General features: G+C 41.0%; 2 protein-coding genes across 2 annotated transcripts; both read right to left on the minus strand.

Annotated features, from left to right (window-relative positions):
- Window positions 1-1,345: 1,345 nt before the first annotated feature.
- nkx3.3 (NK3 homeobox 3) lies at window positions 1,346-7,432 on the minus strand. Its single transcript, XM_067520298.1, has 2 exons — window positions 6,957-7,432; window positions 1,346-6,460 (listed from the first exon to the last, which is right to left on the minus strand). The coding sequence occupies exons 1-2, from the start codon at window positions 7,222-7,224 to the stop codon at window positions 5,979-5,981; spliced, it is 750 nt and encodes a 249-aa protein (XP_067376399.1). The 5' UTR covers window positions 7,225-7,432; the 3' UTR covers window positions 1,346-5,978.
- Window positions 7,433-10,240: 2,808 nt separating this feature from the next.
- On the minus strand, window positions 10,241-13,199 carry nkx2.3 (NK2 homeobox 3). The gene is made up of 2 exons (XM_067520312.1): window positions 12,461-13,199; window positions 10,241-11,312 (listed from the first exon to the last, which is right to left on the minus strand). The coding sequence occupies exons 1-2, from the start codon at window positions 12,846-12,848 to the stop codon at window positions 10,660-10,662; spliced, it is 1,041 nt and encodes a 346-aa protein (XP_067376413.1). The 5' UTR covers window positions 12,849-13,199; the 3' UTR covers window positions 10,241-10,659.
- Window positions 13,200-17,531: the final 4,332 nt, after the last annotated feature.

Below are 17,531 nucleotides of genomic sequence, written 5' to 3' on the forward strand. Positions count from 1 at the left end.
CACATTTCAGCTGATCTTGCCTAAGGAGGAATCCCCAATTGAAAACTGCCATGCTACTTCCAAGATCAAAGCATAAAGCATACACAGATATGCATACACACACTAACAGACGTACACTTTTTATGCTTTGGGCCTTTGGGGGTGAACCATTAGCTGGGTCTGATAAACTGCTGCATTGTTACAGACGATTGCAGGTGTTCAGCACTTTCTCTCTTCTGCAATTTCATCTGTCTCATCTGTTGTGACAAAAGGTAATCGAGGTCACAAAATCTCTTTTCAGACACTTTAGAGAGCCACTACTGCAACTTAAGCCCCACGCTGTCTCAGCGCACATACAGCATTTGTGGAAGATCTAGACAAACTCATAGCAGGGCAGTGGTGTGGACAAGACTCCTTGCTTGTAGGAGTGTGTGTGTGGTGCAGAAACACAGGTGCAGTCAGGGACACTGAGGAAGAAACTGGCCTCCTGCCCTTAGAACTTGATCTTGAAAAGAAATCTGTCTTTCTTTCCTGTCAAATAAGCTTAACTGCTATGCCTTCAAGCTATAGTCAGCACAAACTGGTCTGACAAAAGACAATATTTAACTGTTGCAAGCATTCGTACCAATTAAAAGGTTTTAATTATTCACTTGTCTGTTATAACAGCCATGATTTACAGTGAAGCCATATATCAATGTTGATACGTTATTAAAAGTGCTTTACTGTAATGCACCTCATTTTCCAGCACAAAAATGTTAATTTATTTATCAACACATTCAAATGTATGTGTCTCTGGCAGACAGCTTAAGAAACTATATGCCCAATTTACACTGTGTCTTATGATTCTTGCATGTATGCATCTCTAGACTTTCAGAGATACAGTTTTGGTTCAAGGTTAGGACATACTTTGTGTTCCGAGTATCCGTCTTAGACCTAACTCTTGTTCAGTTAGTCTGAAAAAAGACAAAATTAAGTCTACAAGACAAAATATTGTGCTCAAAAGTGCATCAGGTGAAAGATGTGTTGGAAAGGAAACTCCAAGCAAGGGTAAATCTAAACTGCAAGTGAGAAAGCGGACAGGAAAGAGCGGCTTTAATTGACACCTGGCCTCTGAGAAGTTTAAGATTATTAGGACATTTCCTGTTTCACACAGCAGTGATGGGAGTCTCCTTGACTGGAGCTTTAAACCATGAAGAACATGAGGAGGAGGGAGGTTTGAGAGGCCATAAGTGGGGCCTGAGTAGTTTCTTTATCAGGCCACTGATAGGAGGCGTCTCACTGTGTGTCAGAGCTGCTCAATGCGCTCCTTGTCTGTGTTTATCACCACTAATTAAACATTTGAATTCTTCCAACTGACTCTGGAGGAGTGTGTGTCTGTCTGAGCATGTGTGTGGGAGACATGAGAGCAGAGAGGAGTCAGAGGAAGGAAATGCTGCAGCTTGGATGTCTTCCTATCCATCTATGGACAGATGAGCTCAAAGAGTGCTCACCCTTCAAAAACAGATTTGTTTTTGATTTTATTTCTGCAGATGCACATTCATTTGATTCCTTTTTCCTGTATTTGTATGTCATATTTTACTCATAATTGTTATATGTTTAGTTTAAATTCAGTACTTTTTGTGCTTGTAAGTAATTATAGTTTGAAAAGCAGTGTAAAAAACATTGTAAACTGACAAAGACCATATGACGTGTTTGGCAAGAGATGGCATGGTGTCTTTTTCATTGTACTTTCCTCTCCCCTGTGAGCATTACCTTTGTGCTTTCCTTAATCTGCCTCCAAATACACTCAACCTCTCATCCCTGCCTCAGCTCCTAATGGACAAACACAGATAAACACACACAGCGTGTAGACTAGACTTTCTAAAAAATGAGCCTGCTCCTTATAAGCTCTGGGTGGGCTCATCTTTCTATCCTTTCTAATCCTTGTCATGACCCCTGCTCCTGCATTTACAAACACAGATCTGGGATCATTGCATTTCTTTACATGCAGTGGGCCACAGTTACTGCAGAGTTCTATACTCTCCTCAGCCTTTCATCAGATGATCAAATTTTTTTATTAGATGTGTTTGAATTCAATCCTGCAGCTTGATCACGCAACAAAATTACCAACATATCATACAAAACAATGTGGGCTGATTACACAGGATCATTTCAATTGACTGCAAAGGTGTAATGTCTAATTCCTTTTTTAAAACCGGGGGGTTTGCGAGTGTTGATGCGGCTGCTGCATGATGGATATGTCTTCCCCTGGGGGACTTGAAGCCTTATAGTTTTACTGTAAATGTTTACATTCCGACATGCACTGATGCTATCTGCTAATAGTTTCTGGAACAGGCCTGAAGAGTCCTCTGGGTGGGATTATTTGCAGTATGAGTGCATGTTTGTGTGTGTGTGTGTGTGCGCGTGTGTGTGTGTGACAGAGAGACAGACAGACAGAGATCAGGTCAAAGGGAAACAGATCTGTCTTTAAACAGAGGTATTAACAATGACCTCTCTCCTTCCTGAGTCCTGCCCTGTGTCTGCTGAGGGGCAACACATTAATAGCGACAAAACACAAACTACTGCTCCATTATTATCCCAGAGCAAAACACTTTCTTGCTGTCTTGCTGTTGTTATTGATGGGGAAGCCTCACCCAGTCTTGTTTTCACATGAGCTTAAACTCTATTCATATGATTAAGTCTTAGTTCCAGCAGCCGTTATGTGAAGATGAAAATTGTTTAAATCAAAAAGGCCCTTGAGAAAATAATTCTGGTGACAAAAAGTGCATCGGAAATGCATTTGTAATTGCTTTTCATGATCCCTGTGAGAATTGTCCATCAATAGATCTGTATCATATAAGTGCAGCCAAGCATGGATTAGGTGAGGACCGTCATTCCTGTCTTGCTAACTGTACCTCAGCCCCACCCTCAACACATTCCTCCCAGCTGACAAATCTGCAGCAACATAAAAGGCAACAGGAAATTACTTGTTTCCACTGGCATTAATAAGTGCTATTTAAATCTGCCAATTATGTTATTTTGATGCTGATGATTGTTCAGTAAGGTAGACAAACATGTTCTTCTGCACTACTGTCTGTCTCCTTTCACGCTCGCCCTGCTTCATGAATCTATTCATAAAGAAGCACATAAATAAAGCCCAACTCAAAATGTTTACATACTTGAGCATTATTTAAACATAGACTACAGTGATGCTTACTTCTGGCCAGGGCACATTCCCCGCCAGAAACGGAGTTAAGAACTGACATGGCCATAACCTGAAAGTCATTTGTCTGGTAATCAAGCAATGGACCGAGAATATTAGGTTATATATTTAATATGTTGTCCCTTCTGCCAGCGATGTGTTTGAGACTGATCCAGTGATAAATGAAGCATGGTGATGGATCACAGTTGCTGATTGTAAAGAAACAAGCTGTGTCCATAATTGGTCCTTGAGTGATTTTTACTATGTAGAATGTACTTGTAATATTTAATGTCAGTTCATCCTATAGTTGCTGAGGTCTTTCAGTATGGACCAACAGACTAACATTGCCATCAAAAAAATCAGAATGGTCAGAAGTCGTTCGGTCAGAAGTTAAACAAACACCTATTTGGCTTGATGAAAATACAAAACCAAATGCTGAAGATATTTTAGAAATTATCAAACCTGCACATTGTGAATAACTTGGACTAGCATGTGCAGTTAAGCACAGTTTAAGCACAAAGAAGGGTGATTAGCTTGTCCTCCAACCTGCTTGATATCAATTTCATCCTTTTTCGTGTCTTTCATTGCTCTCTATGAAAAATGTATATTTAATGTGACATTGCAGTCTGGGCGGAGAAACATGTGTTATCTAGTCACGGCAGACAGCAATTACAAGAGCAACAATTCACCAGCACAATGTGAATAATCAGAGCTCATAGAAAGTAGCATACCTTGAAGCCACAATGCAATTCCATTACCTTTTCCTTTGCAGGTCTTAGTCATCTAAAAGTCTTCAATAGCAAATACACCCTGTGTAAATAAAACATAATTAGACTTAATGATGCCTCTGTGACCCAAAATTGTGCAGCCAAGAGGAGATGTGTTATTCCTACCTGTAGCATACAATGCCAACCACTTAGAGCAGCTTCAAGTGGTGTTTTGATATAAGAGATAAATGAGGTTTGGGTTGCTGCCAGGGTATGGCACAAGGTGATGCTATCTGCCGAAGCAGCTTGTTGTAGGAGAAGGGAAGTAGAAGTATTTTAGATCACATTTCTTAGATGTTGCAGCCTCTTTAATGCTGTTAAATTGTAAAATCCAAATGTTTTCCGCTTTGATATAGTCTGGACACTACTTGCTTTTATGTCAGAGCGATGTTGCACAAACATGATATAGACAGTTTTTAGATTTCAAGCCACATAGTAAATTCTCTTATCTCTTTGTCCGCAGTACTTAAGGCCAACAGGGGGACTGTGTGTTCTGCCTCCCCAGCAGCCTGCGGGCTCCATTTATCTCTATTCTGGCAGTTGTTGCCAACTGACAGTAGAATCAGTTAAGAACTAGTCACCTCGTTTAAGAATTGTGTTTTTTATTTTCCTATGGAGTGTGACCATTTTGTGTGTTCTTTGGGGATGAGGGTGTAGTCTTTTCAGTAAGCATGATTAATGTGTGCTGTCTTGTGCAGCTTGGCTAGATGGTGCAACATCTCCACGGTCTATTGGCCATCTCTGACTCATGCAGCACACAGTAGAGAGTAGGCCTACACAGGACTCTACACATTTACACAGCACACCTTTTTAAAAACAACACTAAAATACTAACCTTGTCAATGTCATTTGACTGAGTCAAGAAAAGTTTTGTGTAATAATCCGTTTGTCTGCATATCTTTGCATTGAATGACACTTTCTAGATACACTTTTTAAAAAACCTACATCAAGTTATTTTCATGCAATTTGTGACCAGGCTTCTTGATTTGTTATTTCAAAAAGGAATCGGGAATTTGAAATGCATACACAGGCACACTCTCCATAATAATGAACCATAAAGCTCAAATGAAAAACTTTTTCGTGCTGGTGTTACGTTGAGTTTCATAATCAATAAAGAAGTCCCATAAATAAAATAAATGCCTACTAAAAATGTCAAAGCTTCTGTAATGTTTCTTGCAAGTTAAGATAAGCTACTTTCTCTCCTTGGCTTTGTATAAATTCAGGATTCCTGTCTGCTCTGTCTTATAGCTTAAAGTGGACAGTTATTGGCAGTGGCTGCAAGTCACCTGATGTAAAATATCTAGAAAATGATAACTTTAATTTAATTGTGCCAATGAACACAATTTTAAAAAATATATTTTTTTTTTCTTTTTGCTGCTATTGGTAACAATATCTACAAAATGTGTGTGGGAGGGGGACAAATCTTAAATTTCACATTTATTAATCATGCAAGAAAATGCTGATATAGTAACTGGGGCTTGTGAAAATAGAAAAATTTAAAAAAAAAAACTACCCCCCGCCAGCAAGTACAGTCCCTTAGCACTTTCGTCTCAAATATTAGGTTACATGAATACAATATGAGACATCAATGAGAAAAATACTACCAAGCAAATCAGAAAAACAAACTTGGACAGCATTAAGCTTTTCAATCATTTTTCTCTAGTACATTTTGTAGACACGCCAATCAACTCAGCGCAGCTTCACAATTTACCCTCACCGCAGGGTAACATTTATTACTGTTATATGAATAGCTTATTTATTTTCCCCTTGATTATAACAAAAATAGGACCATTTCTAAACTTCTCTGCTTTGCAGACCTTTAAGCCCAAATAACAATCTAAAAAGAGAAAAAGGGTAAAGGTAACACTGACTGACTGACTGCTAAATTGGAAATCTGTGATGTTCAAAAGAAAAAAAAACTGTTGTTCAATCCATTTACAAAGTATAGAGAAATGAGTCCGTAAAAGGATTATCCGTAAAAAGACGTCCCTTGAGGTGATGAAAACTAGAAAATATTTTAAAGTCATTGATTCTCCAAAGCTGAAACAGCTTTAGAGCATCCAGGGCTGACAGTAATAATGCAAGTATGGCTGGCACTGGTAGGCTTGGTACAGTGGCACAGTCACTGGGATGTGTATTCCATTCGTGTAATAGTTTTGATTGTCCTTCACCAGCACTTTGACTGCGACTTTCTTTGGAGAGCTACACGCCAACAGCTCGGTCGCGATCTGACGGCGTTTGGTTTTATATCTCCGGTTCTGGAACCAGATTTTAACCTGGGTCTCTGTGAGCTTCAGTGCTCCAGCCAGATCGGCCCGTTCAGGACCTGAAAGATATCGTTGCGCGCTGAAGCGGCGCTCCAGCTCGTAGACCTGTGCGTGTGAGAAGGCCGCCCTGGAGCGCTTCTTCGTACCGGGCCTGGACTGCAGGGTGTCGAATGAACAGCTTAGCGTCTCTCGGTCGTGCTGATATCCTTCTTCCTCCTCCCCATCTACCTCATTTTTTTTCTGCACCACACAGGGTGGTTGTTGATCTGTGGCAAAGAAAGGAAATGTCAATCTGCTCAAAACTAAAGACAATGTGCTACTGCTGGCCCATGAGATTGACTTCTTCTGTCTCTTTAACGCACAAAGCCAGGTGTTATTATTGAACGTCATTATTTTTTGAATTCAGGCCATTCAGTCAAAAAATCTCCGGTCCTAGATTTTTGGTTTTGGCCCTACGTTCTAGGAAATAACAAAAAGAAGTGACACTTCCAGTTTTAGTTGGAAGAAAGAAAGAGATTTATTTCTGCTAAAACTTTACAAAGGATCCCATCAGAGTATTTATTTATTGTGAAATATTATTCCTTTATTTCAACATACAAAGAAAAATTCAATGTTTGATTTTTTTCTAGCATTGTTTGATGTTATTAATCTTATTTTGCTAGAAGGTGCCCATTTTTAAATATATAAATGTTTAAAAAGGCCTCATATCACCCTGCAGTCATATTTGTTCATGTAAAACCACATTAATAAAAATAAACTCACGTCCTCTGTGCTCGTCCTCTTCTCCTGCAGTCTCGTTACTGGGGATGCCAGGCCGGAGGTTTCCACCAGACAACTTAAAATCATGAGAAAGTTTCTTCGAAGGGATGCGCGTCTCCTCCGCGTCTTGCTGGCACAGATCATGTCCTCTCCTGTTACTATGACCGGTGAGCTTTGATGGGCAGAGCTCATCTGTGCTCCTGATACCGGTTTGTCCATCACGTCTGGTAAGGATGTCTTTGATGGAGAAGGAAGAGAAACTTAATGTCATGATTAAAAAAAGAGCACTGATATATCCTCACGCTCGCACGCGATTTATTAGGAGGCATCAAGAGATCAGCCACTCGAAAGTAGCAGTCCTTACTGATTCGATATCTATTTAATTGCTCTAAATTAATTGTAAAGTAAGTCCGGTCTGCTAATGAACAGCCAACATCAGGAGTTGTCGAGTCTCTTACAATAGTCCTCAGCACAGCAGCAGCAGCAGCTCCGCCTCTGGTTGGCTCCTCTCTCTGCCTGGTTTATTCCCCCCCACCCCCACGCACCGCCTGGCTCCATGCTGCTCTGTGTGCTCTGCTCTGAAGACACTCAGCGATTTGGTAAAGTGATTGATTTTAGCTTAAGCCAAAGAAATCGACAGAGGGAGAAATGGTTCATAAGTCAACATAAACAATAGTTGGCCTAAATGTGTCAGAGTCTGTAGGTGTGGAGACAAGTTCAGGTCAGGAGCCACAATTCTTGCAAAATGCAGGTTTTTCAGACATCTGCCTTATAACAAATAATGTTATATGCAAAGATTACTAAAATAATCTGATGCAACAAGTTTTCTCATCACGTATGAAACTCAGGTCACTGCAGACTTTGTCAGAATTCACCTCTTCATGCGTTATAACCATTATCAGGCCCATATCAAATAGATTTTAGCGTCCACATAACGTGACACAGAACGTTTAATATATTTTCTTTAGTAGTTCACGGTTGTAAGGTTTTTAACGTGGAGGCCGTAATGGTCATTAAACCATAATGTTTGTCGACATAAACTTGAAGAAAAACTTCACTGAATGGTTGAATCGACCATCGATGACTGCAAGCAGACGTTTAAACTGGTTGCTCTGATTGGTAAGTAGCGCCGCCCTGTGGGCATCATGGTTTCCATGTTGAAGGCTTGTAAAAACCGTGACAGCTACGTGGAGACCACCCCCTCCTACCCATTTCTTGACACACGCGCCTCATACAATCAGCAGACCCATCCTTCATAAAGGAAACGTGATAACAGATGAAATTATCTGCCTCTTCATGTTTTGTTTACTTCTTCTGAAAAAACAGGGAGGTCTCGTGTGCGGGTGGGAAACACGGAATTTGGAGAAATTAGTTTTTTTTTGTTGCATAAAATGTTATGTCCTCAGCAAAATGCAACGTTTTATTTCATAAAACCAACGTGGGAATTCATCACATATGGGTATGTTGTTACTGTGTATTATGATTATCTTGATCTTTATTTATCGTGATATGCATGAACTGTCATCCACAGTCAGCTCATGATCATCTTGTCCAGCCTACATAACACAAGTGTATAAACCTTTGTTTGCAGTCTATACAATATGCACGCCTTGTGTCCTTAGAACAGCACAATTAAAAGAAGCACCGCATTTGGTCTAAACTTGTCTGGATCCAGCTGATGCCATGCTGGCGCGTTGGAGGGCCACCTTAATGGAACGGGCTTTACTCCGGCTCATCCACACACTTTTCCTTCACTATATTTGGGCCCTCTTTCTTTTGTGCGCTCCTCGAGTGGTTGCCATTGGAGAGTTTGTTTTGGGAAACTCCACGCCTTGCGCAGCGATGAGCCGAGCTGCTATCTTTGGAAGCATAAGATAGCGATCGCAGCGCCTCTCAAAGCAGCAGTGGCCTGGCCGCATCCTCAGGCATCGCCGTCCTGTCGCCAGCTCTATTTACACTAGTGACTCTGCAGCACTTAGAGCTGACACCAGGTATGTCCTACCGGCAGTGTAGTAGCCAGGGGAAGTGGCCAGTGAGGCTACCAGAGGAGACTAACACTCTGTTTACGTTGCCATTAATCTCCATTCACAATGTCTGCCTTTTCGACCAGGTGAAGGTGTATAAGTGTTGGTGTGTGTGTGTGTGTGTGTGTGTGTGTGTGTGTGTGTGTGCCTCTCCAGTGTGAATGAGTGAAAAAAATTACAATTACAAAAATTACAAATAATTACACCCAATTAGTTTATTTTTAACTGAAGCATGTGTCTGATTTGCTGAACATGTTTAGGTAATAAGATGTTTACTAATGTTGTTCTTGTTCACTGTATTACTTAAACATGTTCAAAACAAATTACGTGTACTTGATTTGATCAGATGCTGTCACAGTCCTGCAAAATAATCTTCCTCATAAACGTTAAACTGATGAAATGTGGATTTAACTGTGTGATCATTTTGGTGGCTGCAGTAAGCGCTGCTGTCGGACTGTACGGCGTTATTTATTCGTTTCTTTAGTCAAAAAACACAAAAAGAAAACGGGACGTTATCATCTTTATAAAGTTAAATGTATTGCAGGACTGTTTTTCTGTGTTTTAAAAGTTAAGTATTTCTGATAAGGAATATTATTTATTTATTCTTTTGCTGGAAATTATATATTTTAAAGTCATCCATCCAAAATGGTTCAACAACATTTATCACCCACAGTTCTGGGAGTTTCTTTGCTCTGTTGTTCCCGGGCTTTACTGACTGTCTGGTTAATGTCCATCTGTGAATTCTGACCGAACATTTGCTCGCCTCCAAATTCTCTCTGTTTCTGGTTCTTGTCTCAGAACAAACTCTACTACAAGCTTTCACGTTGGGAAAAACGTGCGTGTTTGTCTTCAGTGAAGATTTCAGATGATGAGAACTTATGCTTGAGGAAAAAAAAAAACAGCTCCGCACATCAATGAAACATGCATCTATTCAAGTACATATGGATGTTAAAATGCATTAAGACCTGTTTCCAAACAAGACGCGAAACGTCTCAATGGGCCGTGTGACGTAACATTGTGTATTTCTATGGATCCTTCCATGTGTTTTAATAGGAAAACACACGCATACACATACTCACGCACGCAGCCCTGTTTTTCTCATATTATGTAAGTTCGTGTTTATAACATTTTAGTCATTGTTTCCTTGTAACCTGTGCATCAAACCAATATAAGCGTCAGTTCTAATCAGGTCACAGTTTCTCTTTTCAATCTCACTTAAAAACACATGATACTGGACACATTCAAGTCACACTGAAAACAAACAAACAAAAAACAGTACTTTTATTTTTATTACATGGGTCTAATTAAACGTGCCTATAAGCCAATAATTCGTTTATTTTGGGGTATGCATAAAACGTGTGTGTTTGATCGGAAGTGTCCTTAACAAGTCTCCAACTTATATGTCCTAGCAGCTTCGCTTTAATTTAGTCCCACATTCCATCCAGGTTGAACCTGCTCACGCCCCTTTACGCACAGCAGTATTATTACGTTCTTTGAACATTGTGGCTCAGAGAACGCGCGTGTTGTTTGCTGTTTGTGTCTTTGTCAGCGTGAGCCTGCCTTGACTTATAGCACTGTGCTTTCTGTTACACAGTCTGTGTGCTCGTTTGGCATTAGTTCATCAGGTTTCCGTGCTTGATTCCCGGTGAAGTCTCTCCCAATTGTTGTGCGTAAACACTGGGTTACCATGCCCGGATGCCCTGCAGAGTTCCTTGACAGGGTGTAACCACTGATCCCTGGGGAGCCTGGCTCTGCGTCTGTGCACCAAGGCTTCCTAGATTCATGTTCATGAATGCATTAGCATTGCTGTTGCTGGGAGGAAGAGCAGGCAAACTAGAATAAGTACAAGAGTACGAATTACTGTACACCGAGTTGTTGTAGCTATAGGCTGGATAGCCATTGTAGCTGTAGGCTGTGGCCACAGTAGGAGCTCCGACTGTGTACGAAGTGTTATAGCTCTGGGATCCGGCCAGACAAGGCCTCCCGTCCCTGACCAGCACCGGCACAGCCACCCTCCTGGGAGGCGGCGGTGGATGGTGGTGATGATGGTGATGTCCTGCAATCTCTAGAGTCTTGTCCTGTCTCTGCCTCTTGCACTTGTATCTCCTGTTCTGGAACCAGATTTTGACCTGTGTGGAGGTGAGTTTTAGGGAGCTGGCCAGGTGCTCTCTCTCCGGGGCAGACAGGTAACGCTGCTGTTTGAAGCGCCGCTCCAACTCGAACACCTGGGCCTGGGAGAAGAGGACACGCGGTTTCCTCCTGGTCCTTTGTTGCTTGTTGGAGAACTTATCCGATTCTGGATTTTCAACCTCACCCCGCAGCGCACCGCAGGTCTCTGTGCGGACAAGACACGTTTACATCAGTGCTAAAAGAAAACGTGTTAACCATGTTGTATTAATACATAACTATCACTTTGTGAATTTCATATAATTTTGTTTAAAGCCTTAATTAAAACGGTAACGTTTTTCTAAATCAAACAATCTTTGGCTTTTGTTCTTTATAACTTGCATTATTTTCACACACATTTCAAAGCTTTTTGAATTGTCTCAGTGTTTGAAAAGTATAAAAAATGTTGTCTTGCTTTGTCTAAATGTGCTCAGGGTTCGAATTTTCTGTGAGATAAGAAATTATAAAGAACGTCACTGAAAAATTATTTTTATCAAATAAGCCCTGCAACTTAAACTTACTGAAATATTTGTGGGAAAAAATACTGTATGATTTATGTAAAGATTTCTGTAACGCTTAAAAGCAGATAAAATTGACTAAGTCAAAGTAATTTTCTGCAATTGAAAGTCTAATTTTTTTGTACATTTGTGTTCGACGATTTAAGTGGGCTTTTTAATAATACATAAATCCGCAACAATTCAAACAGCACTTAAATGCCCGCAGGCTTTATGTGCCTACAGCAATACATTTCTGGCAGATAATGAACAGCCCACAGGGTCTTTTTCTTTTTTGCGTCCACTGTGCAAGGTTTCTGTTATTATTGTTCTGCATTGTGGTATATTTAGAGATTTAATACATTAAATTTCTATTTTGGGCAATTTTTGTTTAGCGCCTTTCAAGATATTCAAAGACACTTTGAAATTATAATATCAAACAACTATATAAAATCAGTTAAACGTTTATAAACACTATGTAATTTTTTATGCCAGTGCATTTTAAATATTACTAATGAAAGTCCCTCCTGCTGGGGATAAACTTCCCTTTAAGTGAATCTGAAAGTCATTTACATATGAGTCAGGAAATTAAATCTGTATCTAGTCCTCAGTAATTATTTCATCTCAATTATATATTAAAGTCCAAAAAACATATCTTATGGGTTTGCTACATATAGGCAAATATTTTAGGTTTTAATGAACGTCTGATTCTGATTCAACAAAAAAACAACAGCCTATCTTCATCACAACCCTCATTTATTTTAGGGCGAACATATCTACGTCATATTATATTATATTGTGTTATTAGTTTAGATTCACTCACTGCCATCTTGGTCCTCCTGCTCGGTCTCTAGTCCGAGCTCTGCAGAGTTTTGCGGCGGGCTGCCGAACAACTCCACCGACAGACTGGACTCCGCCAGTCGGTCCGGTGTCGTCAGTGTGCTGAGATACGACATCCTCTCCTCGCTCTCCGAGAGGCCGGAACTTATAGGACTTGGACTGTCTCTACCGGCCAACATGCAGGAGGGCGGTGAATGAGAACGGAACGACTTCTTTGGGAAAGCTCCCGGCTGTGACAGCGCCCCGGAGAGACCGAAGCGGGAGATAAACTGGAGCTGGTGCTGCTGAGATTGTTGCTGCAACTCTAACTTCAGAATATCCTTCACAGAAAAGGGCGTGTTGGAGGGAGTTATGACCGGGCTGGGGAGCATAATTGCCACCAAAAGACAGATGACAGGTAACTAATAGTCAACAGGCTCAAAATTGCACTAGTTGTTCCTCGTGTGACGGGTAAAACAAGTAAATACCTCGTGCAGCGCGAGAAATGGTCGCCCACGGCTTGTTTTTATTGCAGACCGAGGACGAATGTCTTTGTTTGAGCTGTGACATCCCTCTCCTTTGGTTGAGTGTCTGTGGAAAGAGAGGGATCGATCCTGTTTAGTTGGTGAATTCAGTTATCTAGAGAAAGAGCTGGGTCAGCCAAGATGCTGTCCTCTCCCATTCAATGACGTCCTGAAGCGGGGGAGGGATCGATGGAGTCACCCCCCCCTCCCTCTCTCTCTCTCTACCCCGTTTCACTCTGTGTGTGTGTTTGTGTGTGTGTGTGTGTGTGTGTGTGTGTGTGTGTGTGTGTATGTGTGTGTGACGGTTACGATTACCTTCGTATCATTAAAAAGGGGGAAATTTGCAAATTATTGATGATCCCAAGACGCTACAGCTCTTACCATCGTTACTACCATTTTAAAATTAGAAATATTTTTGTTTCCCGTCTCGGCAATTTACGGTTAATATAATAATGCTATAGCCTACAATGTGGCCGTGGAAAAAAAGACCCAATTGGCAAGCAAAGGCACAGATATTATAAATGTGGTGATCCGTCGTGTATTTGTGTCTCCTTCGGTTTAGAAAGTTGCAGGGTTTTTTTCCATCCAAATTTGGACTTGATGATACTTTCCCTTGACATTAGGTCAGTATTTCCAAAAAAAGCTCTGGGTAAAATGTTAACAAGTCAGTTTACTCAATTGAAACTATTACGGTAATCACCCCTAGAAGGGGAAATTGTTTAAATTCAATATGTTGGACGCTATTGCTACTACTGCTGCTGCTACTACTACTATTAATACTAACAATAATTGTGGCAGTGCCTAGAACTTCTTTTATTTTATTACAACGTGTAATTTGCGTTTGGTCACGCTGTAACTATATGCTTCGCCTGGTGTAATTAATATTAAACAAAAATCGAATGTATTTTTATTTTTATTTTAGGTGGATTTACCAAAAGGAGAAACCTGCTGAAACGGGACACATCTGTCCTTGTGTCCGGATTTGAAAGGCCCTGGTTCCCGCTTGGAAAGAAAAGAAGAGCATGCAGACAAGAACTCCTCCGCTCCCCATCAGCAAGGCGATGTTTAGATTAAGTTCCCCTCTTCCCCTCTTCTGCAGATCCATGGCTTTAAAATGGACCATTTCACTTGAGCGGGAGAGCAGGGTAACGAATTAGTTCTGCAGAGAAAGTGAACATGTGGGTTTGGCTGTTCCAAATGTGCTCCTAAAAACACGTAAGGACATTTGAGATAAAAAAAAAAAAAGAAGTGTGTCCCCCTGCACCGTTTTCTGAGGTGGGATTTATTATGACTGGTGAATGGAGTAGTTTTAGTAAAATACTGCAGAATATCCTAAATATTCTAACACCGTTTACATATTAGCCTTTTATTAAATAGTTAATGCGGGCGACTGATTTAGCAAATGACGGTTTGTCAACTTAAATGTTTTAATTGTGTTTAGACGCAAAGTTTTAGGCGCAAAAGACGGAAATTATGCAAAAGCCTGCAGTTGTAAATGTCACGATATGTTAACAATGACTACCTGAACATTTAGTCATTATATTAATGTCAATTAAAAATATCACACACACACACACACACACATTTGCCCTCGCGAGTCCTCACTGACCATCACAGTGGTCTTCGCGTGCCACCGGCGCAGCCCATAAGTGGCCAAGCAGAGAAGCGTGTTTACGGAGCGGAAGAGTCTGTTTCCTGGCTGTAACAAAACCCAGACCCACAGTTAGTGTCAAGAAGCTTCTCAGTGTTGAATGAATCCATCATCTTCATCTCAGAATCATCGTGATAAGCTGGGGAAGGTCAGAGCCACGACAGAGGTCGGCACGGATAGGCTGCAGAGCTCTTAATGGTTACTGGACACACACACACACAAAAAAAAAAACAGGCTTTCACAAAGAACTACATTAAATATACTCTGTCAAACTTCACTCAATTTGGCTGGTGGTTCTAGAGAGTTGCACGATTGCCAGGCAGTGCCGAACATGTTTCTTCTTGTTCCTCCGGTTTAGCAGACTAACTTGTTGCGGCAGTGTCTTCCCCTGCAGAGTGACAGGTGTATAGTCAGATCAGTGACTGCAGACCCAGTAAACCACTGCATTTGGAGATTTATAGGCTTGGAGGTTCTGTTAAAACAAAAGATCCCTCAGATGAATGAATGGGAGTTTGATGTGTGTGGCATCTGCTTCTATAAAGCCCAGAGGAGATCAGAATGTGATGTTTTACCAGTGTAAAGAAAACAACAACACCTCCAGTGTGCACTGTACATGTCTTGTATATTTGAACGTGCATTAAGTGAAAGAGTGTGTGTTATTTTGACCTCCCAGAACAGCATCTTTCAAGTGAGGAGATGATAGATCATCGGGAGTTACTAAAACAGCCTAGGTGTGTGTTGAGGAACTGAAAGGTATGATTGTCATTTTGTCATGTCTCACCCACAACAACGACAACAGATTGTTAAATTAGAAAAACAGATTAACTCAAATGTGTCTGCACATCTGTCCAAAAGAAGGTTATCTAAGAGGCTGCGATGGCTTTTCCCCAGCATCTTGCAACAGGAGAGGACGTTGCAATATGAAAGTGATGAGGCATAAAGATTAAAGGACCTTGAAATATAGAAGAAAGCACCATTGCAGATAAAGCCTGCTTGCCTCACGCACTTCATTATTTGCTTTCCTTTTCCCTTCTAATTCATGGTCATCAGTAAGAATGGCAAAGGACCAAACCGTTGTGTGACAGTAATGGTTCAGTTCTTCTGGGTCCCGGAAGGTGAGTCTTATCAGCAGCCCATGTGATGGTGTCAGTAGCCAGGACCCAGACTGTGCTATTGTGCCCCTGCCTGGCCCCAAATGACGGATGACAGCGTCTTCTCACTGAAGGAAATGAGGAGGCCAGAGGCGAACGTAGGGGCCATATTTTTACCAAAACCTCTGTTCTCGCCCACTTACCTTTGGCTCAGAAAGTGCCAAATATTCCACAATGGCGGGCCTAAGGTGATAGCTAAGTCACATGTTGCAACAGTCCCTCAAGGCTCATTGTGATAACCAGTTTGGGAAAAAGATAACCTAATGAGGTAGTTTATTTGTAAGAATGTGAGAAGGTGATGTGTTAGAAAACCAAAGCCCTATTCTGTGTATCAAAGGCCTAACTTGGAGACCCTGAAAGAAGGAAATGAGGTCAAGCCAGTCTGGGTCCCCTAACCTTTGCACTCCCCTGGGTCTCATAAATTAGCCTGTTGTAATTCTCTTCCAGACGGCCTTGCCTGAGCAGGTGTGTGTTTGTATATATGAGCGTTAACAGGGGGATGTGAGCGTTGCAATGTCTGTGATCTACGGTGTTGGGAATCTAGTGTAGGAGGAAACATGCAACCTAAATATGCTTATCCTCTCTGCTGTCACAGGGGCCATGTAGATAAAGACATTGTAGAGGGGCGGGCCTTCACAGAATAGGATGTGTGGAGCTTGAATGTTCCCTTCAGCTGCGTGTATGTTCTGCCCTACTTGGCCAGAGCTGCGAAAAGTTTTTCAAAAATATCAAAAGGTTGAATCAAGTTCAGCGTGCTATTGGAGGGACTTTCTCTAATTTGCTCGGACAGTAACGACTCTCTTGGGAAAGACAGTGTTGCTGTAGAATAAAAGCATGCATTCATCCTGGCTTCAAGCGGTAAACATCCTCAAATGGTGCTGCCTCTCCAGCGACCGTGATGGAGTTTTTATCAAACTGATAGTTTCTTTTCACAGTTTTGTAAAGAATTATTATACAAAGCCATGAAATTGCAGATTTTTGAATTGCTTCAGTATATATGTGTGGACAGAAGGAGTTTTCAGTAGGTGACCCAGAGTTCTGTTCCATCTGTGAATGGGAGAATGAAATCAGAAGATCTCTCCATGTGGATTAGTAAAACATCACACCATTTGTGATCATGATATTCACATTTCTTATCACTTATCATTTTTTGTGGTAGTGTGTTTCATGGCCATAAGCGATCGATTTAAAAATTCGCATGAGTCTTCCACTTCCTGTCTTTGTTTCTTAGCATGCATATTTGTATAAAGCCGGGGTCTGGCGAGCCTGATTTGGCCAAAAGACAACATCAATCAATTAGAAAGCACACTGTAGACCTTGTGTTTGAGGCTCCACCCAGACTAAGAGGGTGGAGCAGCAGACCTAAGCAGACTTTTATGTCATAATTATAATTACCAAAGTGAAATAATAGATTAACAAAACCGTGAACAGTACTCATTTCTAAATATGTCAGTCACACAGTTTCTTATAAATAGCGTCAGGAAAAATTAAGTTTTTTCATGTAAAGGAAGTGTTCAACATTTTGGGAAATGATCCACTTTCTAACCTAGAATTCCGACCTAGAGGACTGAAAATATCATCTCTATAAATATAAAGCCGTGTGGACTGTACAGACAGCTGGTTAGCTTAGCTTAGCTTAGCTCACAGACTGAACACAGAGGGAAACAGCCTGACAATCCCAGTGTAACCAAAGTGTTAATTGCTCACTATTTAACATCAAGTGTTAAATAGTGAGCAGTTTGTTTTGGC

The sequence above is a fragment of the Channa argus genome, chromosome 1 (assembly GCF_033026475.1).
Source record: "Channa argus isolate prfri chromosome 1, Channa argus male v1.0, whole genome shotgun sequence".
NCBI classification, from domain to species: Eukaryota; Metazoa; Chordata; class Actinopteri; order Anabantiformes; family Channidae; genus Channa; species Channa argus.

Bases quoted from the DNA above. Each gene is read 5' to 3' on its own strand.
- nkx2.3 (XM_067520312.1), bottom strand. From the start codon at position 12,848: ATGCTCCCCAGCCCGGTCATAACTCCCTCCAACACGCCCTTTTCTGTG. The intron at 11,313-12,460 runs GTGAGTGAATCT...TTGTCCGCACAG, and splicing joins GCAGGAGGACCAAGATGGCA to AGACCTGCGGTGCGCTGCGG.
- nkx3.3 (XM_067520298.1), bottom strand. From the start codon at position 7,224: ATGACATTAAGTTTCTCTTCCTTCTCCATCAAAGACATCCTTACCAGA. The intron at 6,461-6,956 runs GTGAGTTTATTT...TCTTTGCCACAG, and splicing joins AGAGGACGAGCACAGAGGAC to ATCAACAACCACCCTGTGTG.